The 14,351-nt window shown below is 45.6% G+C and overlaps 1 protein-coding gene across 6 annotated transcripts in view; it reads right to left on the bottom strand.

Moving 5' to 3' along the window:
* plekhm2 (pleckstrin homology domain containing, family M (with RUN domain) member 2) overlaps nt 1-14,351 on the bottom strand; it is a 47,877-nt gene that overhangs the window by 14,625 nt on the left and 18,901 nt on the right. For 4 of the 6 annotated variants that reach the window (XM_078425718.1, XM_078425721.1, XM_078425722.1 and 1 more), the window contains exons 7-14: nt 13,863-13,901; nt 11,381-11,440; nt 8,815-9,058; nt 7,489-8,349; nt 6,304-6,373; nt 4,299-4,389; nt 3,718-3,782; nt 1,142-1,230 (exon numbers count right to left, since the gene is read on the bottom strand). In XM_078425718.1, the coding sequence (XP_078281844.1) occupies nt 1,142-1,230; nt 3,718-3,782; nt 4,299-4,389; nt 6,304-6,373; nt 7,489-8,349; nt 8,815-9,058; nt 11,381-11,440; nt 13,863-13,901 (1,519 nt within the window). The remainder of the gene's footprint in view (nt 1-1,141; nt 1,231-3,717; nt 3,783-4,298; nt 4,390-6,303; nt 6,374-7,488; nt 8,350-8,814; nt 9,059-11,380; nt 11,441-13,862; nt 13,902-14,351) is intronic. The other 2 variants (XM_078425719.1, XM_078425720.1) reach the window with 2 other exon arrangements.

Raw genomic sequence — 14,351 nt, 5'->3', positions numbered from 1 at the left:
GCACGGAAACAGGCCCTTCGGCCCACCAAGTCCGCACCGACCAGTGATCCCCGCACACTTACACCATCCTACATACACTATCCTACTACACACAATTTATATTTATACCAAGCCACTTAACCTACAAACCCGTACGTTTTTGAAGTTTTTAATTAATTAAACGTCTTTAATTATTTGTTCATCTTCTCAAATTCCTTTCTTTCCTGTGAAAAGTTTGGCATACTAAATGTACAGTTCTCCAGCTACCATCCACCCTCTGATATCTCATTCAAGTGGACAGGTGCCAGTCTAGATTCGGGTGGATAGATTATTTGTGATTATGGATAATATCATAATTAAGTCTAACTTTTTTCCCCCACAAATATATTCTAATTTCTTGTTGAGTTCACTGGATTGGTGATAGGGGTTAGAACAGGCCCAGACTGTGGTTGAGATCAGCTAACAGTGGAGACCAAGGGCCACCTAGTGGCACAGCTGCAGCGTTGCTGCCTTACGGTGCCAGAGATCTGGGTTCAGTCCTGTCTAGGGGTGTTGTCTGTACGTTCTCCCTGTGACCGTGTGGATTTCCTCCTACATTCCAAAGTCAGGGAGTTGTGTATGTTAATTAATAATAATAATAATAATGCATTTTATTTATATGGCGCTTTTCATATACTCAAAGACGCTTTACAGAGATTTAGAGAACATAGGGAAATGAATAAATAGATAAATAAGTAAATAAGTAAACGAACAGAGAAAGGAGACAGAAGGTGAGGTGACCTTCAGTGGTTGAAGGCAGTACTGAACAGGTGAGACTTCAGCGATGTTTTGAATGTGGCGAGTGTGGAGGAGTCTCTAACGGTTTGGGGTAGTGAGTTCCATAGGGTGGGAGCAGCGATGGAGAAAGCCCTGTCCCCCCCAGGATCTGAGTTTGGTCCGGATGTGGGTGGATAGGAGATTGGCAGCAGCAGAGCGGAGGGTGCAGGTGGGAGTGTGCCTGTGGAGGAGGTCGGTCAGGTAGGACGGGGCCAGGTACAATTGGCTTCTGTAAATTGATCTTAGTGTGTGGGATAGAACTAGTGTCGAGGCGATCGCTGGTCGATGCGATGAACATTCTGGCCAGGTCAGTCTGTGCTCCAAGATCACCACAATCTGAACTTACTCAGTTAGCGATTCATCTGCTGTGTCCAGCAGGAACTGCCTCCGGCGATTGGTACACACAAGCTGCACGGTCTGTTGGCTCAGCCCCACCTTAGACACAAGAGCAGACAAATAATGAATGCAGGTTATGACAAAGATCAGAGTAAACCATGTGTAGGAAAGAACTGCAGATGTTGGTTTAAATCAAAGGTAGACACAAAAAGCTGCAGTAACTCAGCTGGACAGGCAGCACCTCTGGAGAGAGGGAATGGGTGATGTTTTGGGTCGAGACCGGGTCTGAAGAAGGGTCTCAACCCGAAATGCCACCCATTCCTTCTCTCCAGAGATGCTGCCTGTCTCGTTGAGTTACTCCAGCTTTTTGTCTATCTTCAGACTACTATACCACCCAACTTTTAAAATTGCTTAAATGATCACAAACATTTATTTTGCAAAGGGAGAGGCAGTGAAAATAATGTTTGTAAACTCCATGTTTCAGAACAGCACAGTGACACAGTGACAGAGCTGCTGCCTTACAGCATCAGAGAGCCAGGTTTGATCTTGACCTCTAGTATTGTCTGTACAGAGTTTGCACATTCTCCCTGTGACCATGTGGGTTTTCTCCAGGTGCTCCGGTTTCCTCCCACATTCCAAAGACTGCAGGTTTGTAGGCTAATTGGTTTCTGTAAATTGTCCCAAATGTGTGAAGGATGCAAAACTGGGATAACATAGAAGCAGTAATAATAATAATAAACATTTATTTTATATAGCGCTTTTCCAAGTGCTCAAAGACACTTTACAAAAACAGTCATGACATAAAAACAAATGAACTATCCTGACGGAGAAGCGGCGGACAAATAGCGCCAGCGTCCTCTCACGTCAGGGTCCGGCAGTAGACAATAAAGAACACAAGACACACAATTACAATTTTAACACAAACAGCCATCACAGTGATTGCTCCAGGCAGACCCTCACTGTGATGGAAGGCAAAGAAAAGTCTTATCTCCTCCTCATTCTTCTCCTGTGGTGCCACGAGGCGATCGAGGCTCCCGACTTTTGAAGCCCCCACCGACCGGGCGATGGAAAGTCCCAGGGCCGAGCCGAGCAGGCCGATGAAGGTCCTGAGCCCCCAGCGGGCGATGGAAAATGCCGCGGCCAGGCCAGGCCATGCAGGGCGATGAAGGGCCTGCGGGCGGGTCAATCAAACCTCGCGCTCCGGGGCGGTCGAAGCTGCTGCGGCTGGAGCTCCCGAAAGCCGGTTGCCAGCCAGGGACCTGCGAACTCTGGATGTTGCGGTCTGCAGGGCCCACGACCGAAGCCTCCGAGATGGTAAGTCCAGGCCCTGCGACCGGAGTCTTCAAGGTCGATCCCAGCTGGAGGCCGCCGACTCCACGGTGTTAGGCCGTAGCGCGAACGGGGATACGACACGATAAAGGTCGCATCTCCGTTGAGGAGGAGATTGGAAAAAAGGTTTCACCCACCCCCCCACATAAACAGAGTTAAAAATAGATCAAAACGTACATTTAAACGATGACAATAGACAAAACAAAAAAACAGAGAGACTGCCGGTGAGCCGCAGCTGCAGAACGCAGCCACGCCCCCACAAAGTGCAAGGATGATCGATAGTTGGGTGGTTCGAAGGGCCTGTGTCCACACTGCATCTCTCAACAGGACCAACAGCAGATGGCACAACATCCTGGCAAGCATTGGCCCCACCCAATCCGCTTGGATAAACAAGCAACTGCAGATGCTCGTTTACAAAATGAAAAGACACAAAGTGCTGGAGCAACTCAGTAGGCCAGGCAGCCTCTCTGGCGAAGATGGCGAGATCAACCGAATGAAAGGCCTACTGGATCTCCCGGTTGCTAACAATTTTAACTCCCCTTCCCATTCTCAGCCTGACTTTCCTGTCCTGGGCCTCCTTCATTGCCATTGCCATACTGAGGGCACATGCAAACTGGTGGAACAGCACCTCAAATTCCACATGGGTAACGTACAACCCAATGGTATGTACATTGACTTCTCCAATTTTACATAACTAACTCACAAACTCCCCTCCCCTTCCACCCACTGTCCGGTGCACCATTTGGACATGCACCATTTCTCCTCTCCCAATCCCCTTCCACCTTATATTCCTCTGGCTTCACAATTCGCATCTATCCTTAGATCAACCTTTTGTCTTTTCATCTCTGCGTTTTGTCCAACCATATGCCCATCATACTCAACCCCTCACCTATATCTACCTGTCACTCGCCAGGCTTTGTCCTTCCCCACATCCCTTCCAGCTTTCAACCTCCAAACCCCACCGCCCCCCCCTCCCCCCCACTATCAGTCTGAAACACGGCACCGGAACCGAGACATCACCCATCCGTATTCTCTACTCGCCTGACTCGCAGAGTTACCCCTATCGCATATATTCATGTGATAGGAGCACAATTAGGCCATTCAGCCCATCGCGTCTACTCCGCCATTCAATCATGGCTGATTTATCTTACCCGTCTCCTGCCTTCTCCCTGACACCCAGCACTTTGCGTCTTATTTTGCAAACCCACTTGGGTGTAGACGATGCCCGCTGGGATATCGAGATGAAACACAACTCACCGAAACATAATCAAGCTCATTGTAGGAGACTGCGTCTTCCAATGCATAGGGCTTGTCTGCAGCTCCTGTACACAACAAAAGGTTGAGTCAGACACAGGCATTGCACTCCATCCAATGTCTCTACATGCACCCTATCAACTCTCAAACGTGTAATATTAAACTTCATTTAGTTTCCCCATTTCCTCATCAGACATCTCAACTATTAGGATTCCGGGGAAAATGCTGATTTCACCACTGAACTAAAGGCACAGTGGCGCAGCGGTAGAGTTGCTGCCTCACAGCGCCAGAGGCCCGGGTTCCATCCCGACTACGGGTGCTGTCTGCACGGAGATTGTACGTTCTCCCTGTAACCCAATGTATGGGTTTTCTCCAGGTGCTCTGGTTCCCTCCCACACTCCACACCACAGACGTACAGGTTTGTAGGTTAATTGGTTTTGGTACGTTGCAAGATTGCCCCTACTGTGTATAGGTTAGGGCAAGGGGTGATAACTGGCTCAGAGGGCTGAGGGGACTGTTTCCGTGCTGTATCTCTAAAGTCTAAAGATTACTTATACATACATACATATAAAAAATATATTTACCTTTTCGCAACAGGTAGATATAACAATCGGTCAGCAGGACATAGAGCAACTGGAGGTTGCCTTCCATATGACCTGTCCACATCTGCATCATCTGAGAAGAGAAATTGGTAAGGTGATAAGAGGGAAACAGCTATACAGGCAGTCCCAGTGTGCACAATGGATCCGTTCCCCAGAGCTATCCCCAAGCCCATTTCTCAAGAAGTCAGATAGGCCCTTTTTGTTTACAGTGACCCATATCTATCGCTCTACATAAACTTGTTCCATCTCTTTCCTTCCATCGAATAATCACCCGAACGCTGCTCATAATTAAACCAATGGAGTTCCGATTTCCGTAAATCAAGTCATTCATAACTGGGGAGCCCCAGTATTGGAATGGCTCCATGCAGTTCCAAAAAAACAAGCTATTCAATTTAATAGTCAACTTAACATTTGTTGCTGAACTAATAAGATTTTACATTAGCAATATTTTAGTTCATCTCTTGTATCCTCGGCTCTGACTAGAGGAGCTACACAGCATGTAAAGGTCCTTCGCTTCAACTTGTCACAAGTTACAAGTCATAGGAGTAGAATTAGGCCATCCGGCCCATCGAGCCCACGCCACCATTCAATCATGAGTGATCATTGCCTCCTAATCCCATTTTCCTGCCTTCTCCCCAAAATCCTCGACACCTGTTCTAATCAAGAATTCGTCTAACTCTGCCCTAAATATATCCACTGATTTGGCCTCCACAGACCTCTGTGGCAATGAGCTCCACAGATTAACTACCCTCTGACTAACGGTTGTCCGAGCCAAGTTGCCGAATATAGCCATTCCCATTTGCCCATACGTAACTCACATCCCTGCAAGCCTATCTTATCCATGCACCTGTCCAAATGTCTTAACAATCGCAGGGAATTGCAGCCGCTTCTACTCCATCCTCTGGCATCTCGGCCCAAGCACGTACCATAATCTGTGTGAAATATTACCTCTCGGGTCCATTTAAAATCTTTCCCCTCTCACCTGAACCTCTACTTTTAGACCCCCCCCCTCCCACCTACCCTAGGGACAGACTGTGGCTATTCACCGTATCTGTGCCATTCCTGATTTAATAAAGCTCGATAAAGGTCACCCCTTGGCCTCCTGCAGGCCAAGGAAAATATGTCCTATTCTACCCAGCCTCTCCTTACAACTCAAACTTGTAACATCCTTGTATTTATTCACAAAATGCTGGAGTAACTCAGCAGGTCAGGCGGCATCTCAGGAGAGAAGGGATGGGCGACGTTTCGGGTCAAGACCCTTCTTCAGACTGATGTCAGGGGGGCGGGCACCAATCTATAGGAAAGATGCTGTCAAGCTGGAAAGGGCGCAGAGAAGATTTACGAGGATGTTGCCAGAACTCGAGGGCCTGAGCTACGGGGAGAGGCCGAGCGGGCTACGAGGATTCTTTTCCTTGTAGCTCAGAAGGATGAACTTATAGAGAGAGGTAAGGTGTACAAAATCATGAAGGGAATAGATCGGGTAAACACACAGAGTCTCTTGCCTAGAGTAGGGGAATCGAGGGCCAGAGGACATAGTTGAGGGAGGGGAAAGATTTAATAGGAACCTTAGGGGTAATTTTTTTTTACACAAAGGATGACAGGTGTATGGAATGAGCTGCTGGAAGAGGTAATTGAGGCAGGTACTATCACCACGTTTAACAGGCATTTGGACAGGTACATGGATAGGACAGGTCAAGAGGAATATGGTCCAAACACAGGTGCATGGAACATGTTGGTTGGTGAGGGCAAGTTAGGCCGAAGGGCCTGTTTCCTTACTATATGACTCTGTACCATCACCTTTTGAGTCACCTGCAAACTCATCCATGCCAACTACATTCACATTGAAATCGCTTACATGAATAATGAAAAACAGTGCACCCAGCAGCGATCCCTGTGGCACACCACACCGCTTGTTACAGGCCCCCAGTCTGAGAATCAACTCTTTTTAAAACGCAAAGCAAATATGGAGCGGCCACAGCTCCCTTACCTTATAGAGCTGCTCTTCATTCTCCCGGAAAACATGAATCATCAGCAGAAGCAGCAGATTATTGTCTACCCTGGGGGGAAAGCGGAAAAAATACACGTTTATCAGAAGGCTGCCTCCAATCCAGATAAGACCGCAATAAAAACTTGACTTTAACTCCAATAGATTTATAACATTCAGGAAAACTGCGCTCGAGCAATGGAGAATACAGCCATGGAACCAGAAATATCAGGGCACTCGTGAATATGCTGAAGCACTAGAACAAGCAGATTTAAGATCAATATTACAAGATAAACAAGTTAACAAGGTGGTGAAGTGTGCTTGATTTCCGATTCCTTTTTTGCAGGTAGCACCACATTTTTATTCAAGTGAAATGCACCAAGATCTGTGAAAGCAGGAAGACAAAATCATTGCAAGCCAGTTGATTTGCTTCATGTTGAAGAATTTCAGGACTTAAGTTCATAGGTTCCAGGAGCAGAATCAGGCCGTTTGGTCCATCAAGTCTACTCCACCATTCAATCAGGGCTGAGCTATCAACACCAGTCCAACAAGGGGCAAGTGAGGCTGGTGTAATAAATGGATAATAATGTCACATTAATACTTGAAAAAAAAAAAGAATTGAAATGCAAACCCAACAATAAACACTGAATTATCAGCAATTTGTCTCAACTGAAAATCATGTTTGAGGTTTACGATAGATGCGTTCATTTAGATATCACCCTCGATCCTGCATACAACTGATGGAAATGGATGCAAGCCTGCTTGCTCACTCTGTTCAGTTCCAAATCTATATATTTGAATGAATGAATGATTCTTCATTCATGGTGCGAGGAGGGCTGCCGAGATCGACCCGCCAGGCTGAGAGGGAAAGGTAGATCGGCCGTGATTGAATGCCGGAATAGACTTGAGTCTGAAGAAGGGTCTCGACCCGAAACGTCACCCATTCCTTCTCTCCAGAGATGCTGCCTGTCCCGCTGAGTTACTCCAGCATTTTGTGTCTACCTTCGATTTAGACCAGCATCTGCAGTTCTTTCTTACACGAGACTTGATGAGCTGAATGGCCTAATTCTGCTCCTACAACTTATGAACATATAATGGCAAATATTAAACATTTACTTCTGCTCTTTTATAGATTAGCTGCATTTTAAATTAAGCACAGATGTATTTAAATAATGCAATGGGCTTTACCTGAAGTCAGCTGGATGGGTTAGCTCCGAGGGACTATTTTTCTCCACTGCCTTATTCTCTACTGCATCAGCAGGGTCCTCGGTTTGTGTTTCCAACTGTTCCTGACCGGTCTCCTCCTCCTTGGCATTTATATCATCGGACAGGATATCAGGCTGTGGAATAGCCTCTGTATTCTCGGTGCTCTGACACGCTGGGCTATCAGCTGCCTCCGTGGTCCCCTGCACCGCTACAGCGCCGGGACCGACTTCTTTGCACGTTTCTGTGCCAACAGTTTCATGGCCACCAAGAACATTCGTTGGTTGGCCATCCCCTGCAAGGTCATAGTTGCAGCTACCTGCTGCACTAGCGCCTGGACTCTCAAGGGCAAACCTGTAGAAGTCCATGGCAGGTGGCAGCCGTTCACTATAGTCGCCATGTGGAGCTTCTTCCGGGGTCTTCCCCGGGACACAAGTCCGAAAGGGCTGCTCGGAGTGACCATCTTCTGACCTCCAAGCGCTGGCATCGGTAGTCTCGTTAAGCTGCTCCATTACCTTGCTCAATGGATGCCCCACGCTGCTCATGGAGGTGTCCTTCATCTGCGGTATCTGCAAAGCTGGCTGGGCAGCATCTGCCTCAGACTCCTGCCGTGTCACCCGTAACACCACGTCCTCAGGGCTGCTGTCCTCCTCAGCTCCAGGACTCTCTGCCGTTCCTTCCACACCCAATTTCGTGCTCTGCTCATCCTGTGTTTCCGAAGTGCGGTCATCCTCAGTCTTTGCATCTTCCTCCCTTGGCGGCTGTCTTTCTGTAATTTCACCATCGAGTATTTGCTCCTCAGACTTGGATCTCTTCTTCTTAGGCGTTCTCTTCTTCTTTGCCAATCTGTGGAGTTGAAACCGCAACCTATATCAACCACTCATTCACTTGTGCAAGGGAATAATTACATCATCCAAATGACTCATTTAGGGAAACTCCCAATATTGCATGAAATGCAATACAAAGGAGCTGTAGATAGTGTCGTTTAGAGATAGTGTGGAAGCAGGGGTTTCAGACCAACTGCGTCCGCGCCGACTAGCGATCACCCATACACGAATTCTATCCTGCACACTAGGGACAATGTTTTTTTTAAAACGGAAGCCAATTAATCGAGAAACCTGCACGTCTTTGGGGTGTGGGAGGAAACCGGAGCACCTGGAGAAAACTCTCGCAAGTCACAGGGAGAACGTACAAACTGCGTACAGACAGCACCCGTAGTCAGGGTGGAACCCAGGTCTCTGGCGCTGTGAGGCAGCGATTCTACTGCTGCGCCACCGTGACGCCCCGATTAACGCGACATTAACAACTGACCTGATGACTTCCAGCTCCGCGCCATTCTCGCTGGAGTCGTGAACATCTGATGTGTTCTCCTCAGCCTTGGATTCAGTGCTTTGCACCGTGTTCCCTTCTGGTGTGTGCGGAGATTCTGAGTTCTCGCTATTAAAAGGGTTGTAGCGCAAGGTCGGGCTCTTGGTGTGCGGCTTGTTGTTTAACGGCAGGCTCTCCGAGGTTCCAGACCGTGGGCAGCTGCTGATCGTGTCTGTCAATTCACCCTCTGCAGAGACAAATATGAAAATTCCGCAGGCAATGCTCATTATTCAGCATATTTCTCAATTGACTGAACGTGTGTTTCTTCAATCAACAGAATGCCAGACCAGCAATGAGAATTAGCTATTTGAAGCAGAACTTAAAAGATTGACTAATTGGTGTTCAGTCAAAGCTCAAATTCAGGGATCTCCTAGCACAAGCTAGGACTCTACCTGCAACCCTACATTTACAAGTGCACTTATTGGACAGCAGCATTCATTGCATGTGGTTATGACTATTCACAATTTAGTTCAGATTTAATGCGTAGGAAGAAACTGCAGATGCTGGTTTATATCGAAGATAGACACAAAATGCTGGAGTAGCTCAGCGGGTCAGGCAGCATCTCTGGAGAGAAGCAACTCTCCCGCTGCACTACTGTGCCACCCTGGCCTATGCCAACCAAGATGCCACATTTACACTAGTCCCACCTGCCCAGCATTTGGCCCATACCTCTCTCAACCTTTCCTATACATGTACCTGTCCAAATGTCCTTTAAATGTTGTTTTGTAGTACCTGCCACACTGTTGATGAGGAATCAAGAGGCTCTGGACCACTCAACCCTCTCAAACCCATGGCTATGATCTTAAATAATAACTAACAATAGGAATTCCTATCAGATTTAATAGGAATTTGAAGGGTAACTTTTTCACATAAAGGGTGGCGGGTGTATGGAACAAGCTGCCAGAGGAGGTAGTTGAGGCTGGGACAATCCAAACGTTTAAGAAACAGTTAGACAGGTACATGGATAGGATAGGTTTGGAGGGATATGGACCAAGCGCAGGCAGGTGGGACTAGTGTAGCTGGGACATGTTGGCCAGTGTGGGCATGTTGGGCCGAAGGGCCTGTTTCCACACTGTATCACTCTATAGTCATACAGGATAGGAAAACAAGAGTGCATAGAAACATGCAATACTCAAGGAAAATAACTCACTAAACATTACATGCAATTTATTGATTGGAATTGATGCATTCTTAGGACATTTGTTATGAATCGGGAGTGTCACTGAGTAAATGTAAAGCCACCTGTTGATGGCAGCACTAGGTTATTAAAATGTGCTCTGGCAATCTCAGTGTGAGCTTCCAAATCAGATAATTTTAGTGAATGTGGAAAGGATGTTTCCATCAGTGGAAGAGTCCAGGACTAGACGTCAGAACATCAGAATTAAAGGACGATCTTCTAGGAAGGAGATGAGGAGAAATTTCTTTAGTCAGAGGGTGGTGAATCTGTGGAATTCTTTGCCACAGATGGCTATGGAGGCCAAGTCAATGGATATTTCTAAGGCAGAGATAGATAGATTCTTGATTAGTACAGGTGTTAGAGGTTATGGGGAGAAGGCAGGAGAATGCACTTAGGAGGGAGAGATAGATCAGCCATGATTGAATGGCGGAGTAGACTCGATGGGCTGAATGGCCTAATTCTACTCCTATCCCTTATGACCTAAGAGATCACTTGCTTGGTCAGAGTCCCATTGGCTGGTGATCACAAAACCATAAATGCAAAACTAAATCAGGGTGAATCCAAATTAAATATAATATCCTTAAACATTACCTTGCACTAAACATGATTCCCTTATCATGTATCTGTACACTGTACATGGCTCAATTGTAATCATGTATTGTCTTTCCGCTGAGTGGTTAGCACACAAAAGCTTTTCACTGTACCTCGGTACACGTGACAATAAACGAAACGAAAAAATTATCTTAAAAGTGATTCAAAGCAAAAGTCATTATCAGCAGCGATTAAACCACACTATTCCATATGCATAAAATGTTAGTAATTGCATTTCATTAGGTCTGCAATAAATGAGGGATAGATTTATCCTAAGACAGCCTGTGCCAACGCACATGGTGGATCTATTTAACCGAGTCCTACTCAGCAACCATCAGATTCTGGTTACTTATCGAGATACTCCGGACTGATTTCTTGTGCTGCAATATCACAGTTAAAATAAAGGAAACATTCTTAAAATATGAAGAAAATTATATTGTCACCTCAAAAAACAAAGAAATTGCAATGAAGATTTCTGCAAGCCAGCCTAATGATAAACCATGTCCGATTGTAGTATGAAACCCATCACCATATTACGGAGCATTCACGTTATACCTTTCAGCTCACAATATTTAAAGACACATCTGTTTTTGTTGCTGTCTGACACACTCCCAAATGCGAACAGACATAAGCACTGGAGGCAGCCCTGGCAGGCATGCAGCGAGTCAGACAGACAGGGTTAGGGGCAGAGCATGCAGCAGCAGTCAGCAGAGTGTGAACACAAATCTGAGAACGTCCCACCTTCCCAGTCTGTGCTGGGTATGGACTGTGCTGCAGAAAACACATCGCCAAAATCATAATCTAAAATTGAAGGAAGAGAAAGAAAACAAAAACAAACATCGGTAACGGTGCAAATCATTGTCTAATAGTACATAAACCCCCATCTTATTGCGGTGGTGAAGGCATCCACAACAATTCCACCATACCTACAGATATATTCCACATTTAGATCACCCTTTCAACCATCCTGTAAAATGTGGGCACCTGACTGTGAACTTTGGGTTAGAAACTACAACAGCCGGTTCTAGAAACTAGACCAGAAAGTTCCATTAGATGATCTCAACTCAATCCTCATACAAAATTGTTCCTAATTGCCAATCTCAGTTGGACCCAGAAATTTAAAGTGCAATGTTTTGCTTGTTTAAGATGGAAGAATTTTACTCTGCATCTAATCTGATGACACGGAGTACTTAAATTAGTTAAAAAGCCATTACAAACACTAAAATTTCTCGACAGGTACAAAACAGGAAGGAAAAGAAAATCAAATGAAAAAGGAAACTATTAGCTGGGACTTTATTCCTTGGAGTGCAAGGGCTGATCTTAGGAGGATAAGGGCTGATCTTAGAGTATATAAAAATCATGAGGGAAACAGATTAAGGAAAAGACTCCATGTATTTACCCAAAGTAATGGGAAATCAAGAACCAGAGGGAATAGATTTCAGGAGAGGGGAGAAAGTTTAATAGTAATCTGAGGGGCAACTTTTTTTTACTCAAAGGGTGGTGACTATATGGAATGAGCTGTCAGAGAAGTAGTTGAGGCAGGTACTATCACAACATTTAAAAGCCATTTGGACAGGTACATGGATAGGAAAGGTTTAGAAGGATATGGGCCAAACGCGGGAAGGTAGGACTCGAGTGGGTGGTCAACATGGGCATATTGGATCACAGGGCCTATTTCCATGCTGTATGAATATGATTCTAAAATGCTGGTGACACAAGGAATTGCAGGTGCTGGAATCTTGAGTAAAAAAATGTGCTGGACTAACTGCGGGTCAGGCAGCATCTGTGGAGGGAATGGACAGGTGACATTTCGGGTCGGGATCCTTCTTCAGATGGATTGTGGTAGGGGGAGAAAAGCTGGGAAAGAGATGGTGATGGGACAAAGGCTGGCGAGTGAAAGGGTGGATACAGGTGAGGAGGATTTGATTGGCGAGATGGAACTGCTTCATTGGCAGGAAGAAAACACTGGCTTTATTTGGAAGACTGAAATTCTAAATATATGCTGCTGAACATTAGTTTCCTTGTATGCATAGAGCTGCAGGGCAGGTCAGCTGTGCAGCCTTTAATCCTACCCAATGCAGGATATTACTCAAATAATTAACACTCCCATCCATTGCTAGCAGCCAACCTTTGAGAATGAATACTGAAAAAAAGGAACCAGATTAGAGCAACATTTAAATTGCTCAAATCTCAACACTTGACATTACATTCCAGAGGCTTTTCACTGTACCTCGGCACCCATGATAATAAACTAAACTAACTAACTACATTCAGTTCAGTTCCCAGAATCCATGCTACCTAAAAAAATACATTTTTTATGTCATTTTTACAACTGTTTACAGGGTTGTAGAATGAGATAAAGCTTTTAGTTTAGTTAGGATTAGAGATACAGCGAGGAAACAGGCCCTTCGGCCCACCGACCAGCGATCCCCACACGTTAACACCACCTTACACACACGAGGAACAATTTTACATTTACACCAAGCCAATTAACCTACAAACCTGTACGTCTTTGGAGTGTAGGAGGAAACTGAGGATCTTGGAGAAAACCCATGCAGGTCACGGGGAGAACGTACAAACTCAGTACAGACGGCACCAGTAACCAGGATTGAACTCTAGTCTCTGGTGCTGTGAGGCAGCAACTCTACCGCTGGTGAGATTGAACTCCGGTCTCTGGCGCTGTGAGGCAGCAACTCTACCGCTGCGCCACCGCTCTTCAATATTTTTTTGCCATATTTAAAAAATATGTTGAAACGTCATTCAACGCATCAAAATCACTGCTACCACAACATGAACTCTACTCAAACCATCCAATTTTGTGAGAGCAGGTTCTTATACAGATTCAATTACTAGCAAAACAAAAGCACAATATTTATTTTTCCTTTGAATCCTCATTTCTGCTGTGAAACATTGTGAAAGTTTTTGATCTTTTAAATTAAAATTCTCCTGCCTCAAGAATTCCAATTCTTAATCATTTATTCCACTTTGGTTTTTAAAAAAGAAAAAGACTTAGTAGCCAAGACATTGGATTGTATTTATGTGAATGATGTTGGCTGGCCTGATGAGGACTATGCTTTTGGGAAAACAAAAGTCCGAGCTGCATCTCCTCGTTAGGCCATAAGGCACAGGAGCAGAATTAGGCCATTCGGTCCATCGAGTCCACTCTGCCCTAGAGGGAGTTGATAGGGAAACATTGTGTATGCTGAGAGAGGTTGGTACATACCTGTGAGAGGCCCTGCATGAGTGCTGAGTCCCCAACGCACTGCAGGAACAAATGTGAAGATGTTCATACCATGCAGAGACTGGCAAAGAGAGATGCCATTTCATACCTTTACTTTCCTTGTTAATGCTGGTGGATAGATTCTGTTTTAAGGAGTTTGTCGAGCTAACAGGTATTTGGCACAGAGAACAGCTACGGATGATTTTAACTGCGAGGCAGGAAACAGTCCAGGCAACACACTGGATCAGTTGTAGATGGACATCTCCATTTCTTGTTCCAATGGATATAGACACAAAATGCTGGAGTACCTCAGCGGGACAGGCAGCATCTCTGGAGAAAACGAATGGGTGATGTTTCAGTCTGAGGAAGGGTCTCGACCCGTAACTTCACCCATCCCTTCTCTCCAGAGATGCTGCCTGTCCCGCTGAGTTACTCCAACATTTTGTGTCTATCTTCGGTGTAAACCAGCATCTGCTGTTCCTTCCCACACAT

Source organism: Rhinoraja longicauda, chromosome 30 (genome assembly GCF_053455715.1).
Source record: "Rhinoraja longicauda isolate Sanriku21f chromosome 30, sRhiLon1.1, whole genome shotgun sequence".
Lineage (NCBI taxonomy): Eukaryota > Metazoa > Chordata > Chondrichthyes > Rajiformes > Arhynchobatidae > Rhinoraja > Rhinoraja longicauda.
Note: the sequence above shows the minus strand (reverse complement) of the source record. Positions and strands in the feature narration are given on the sequence as shown.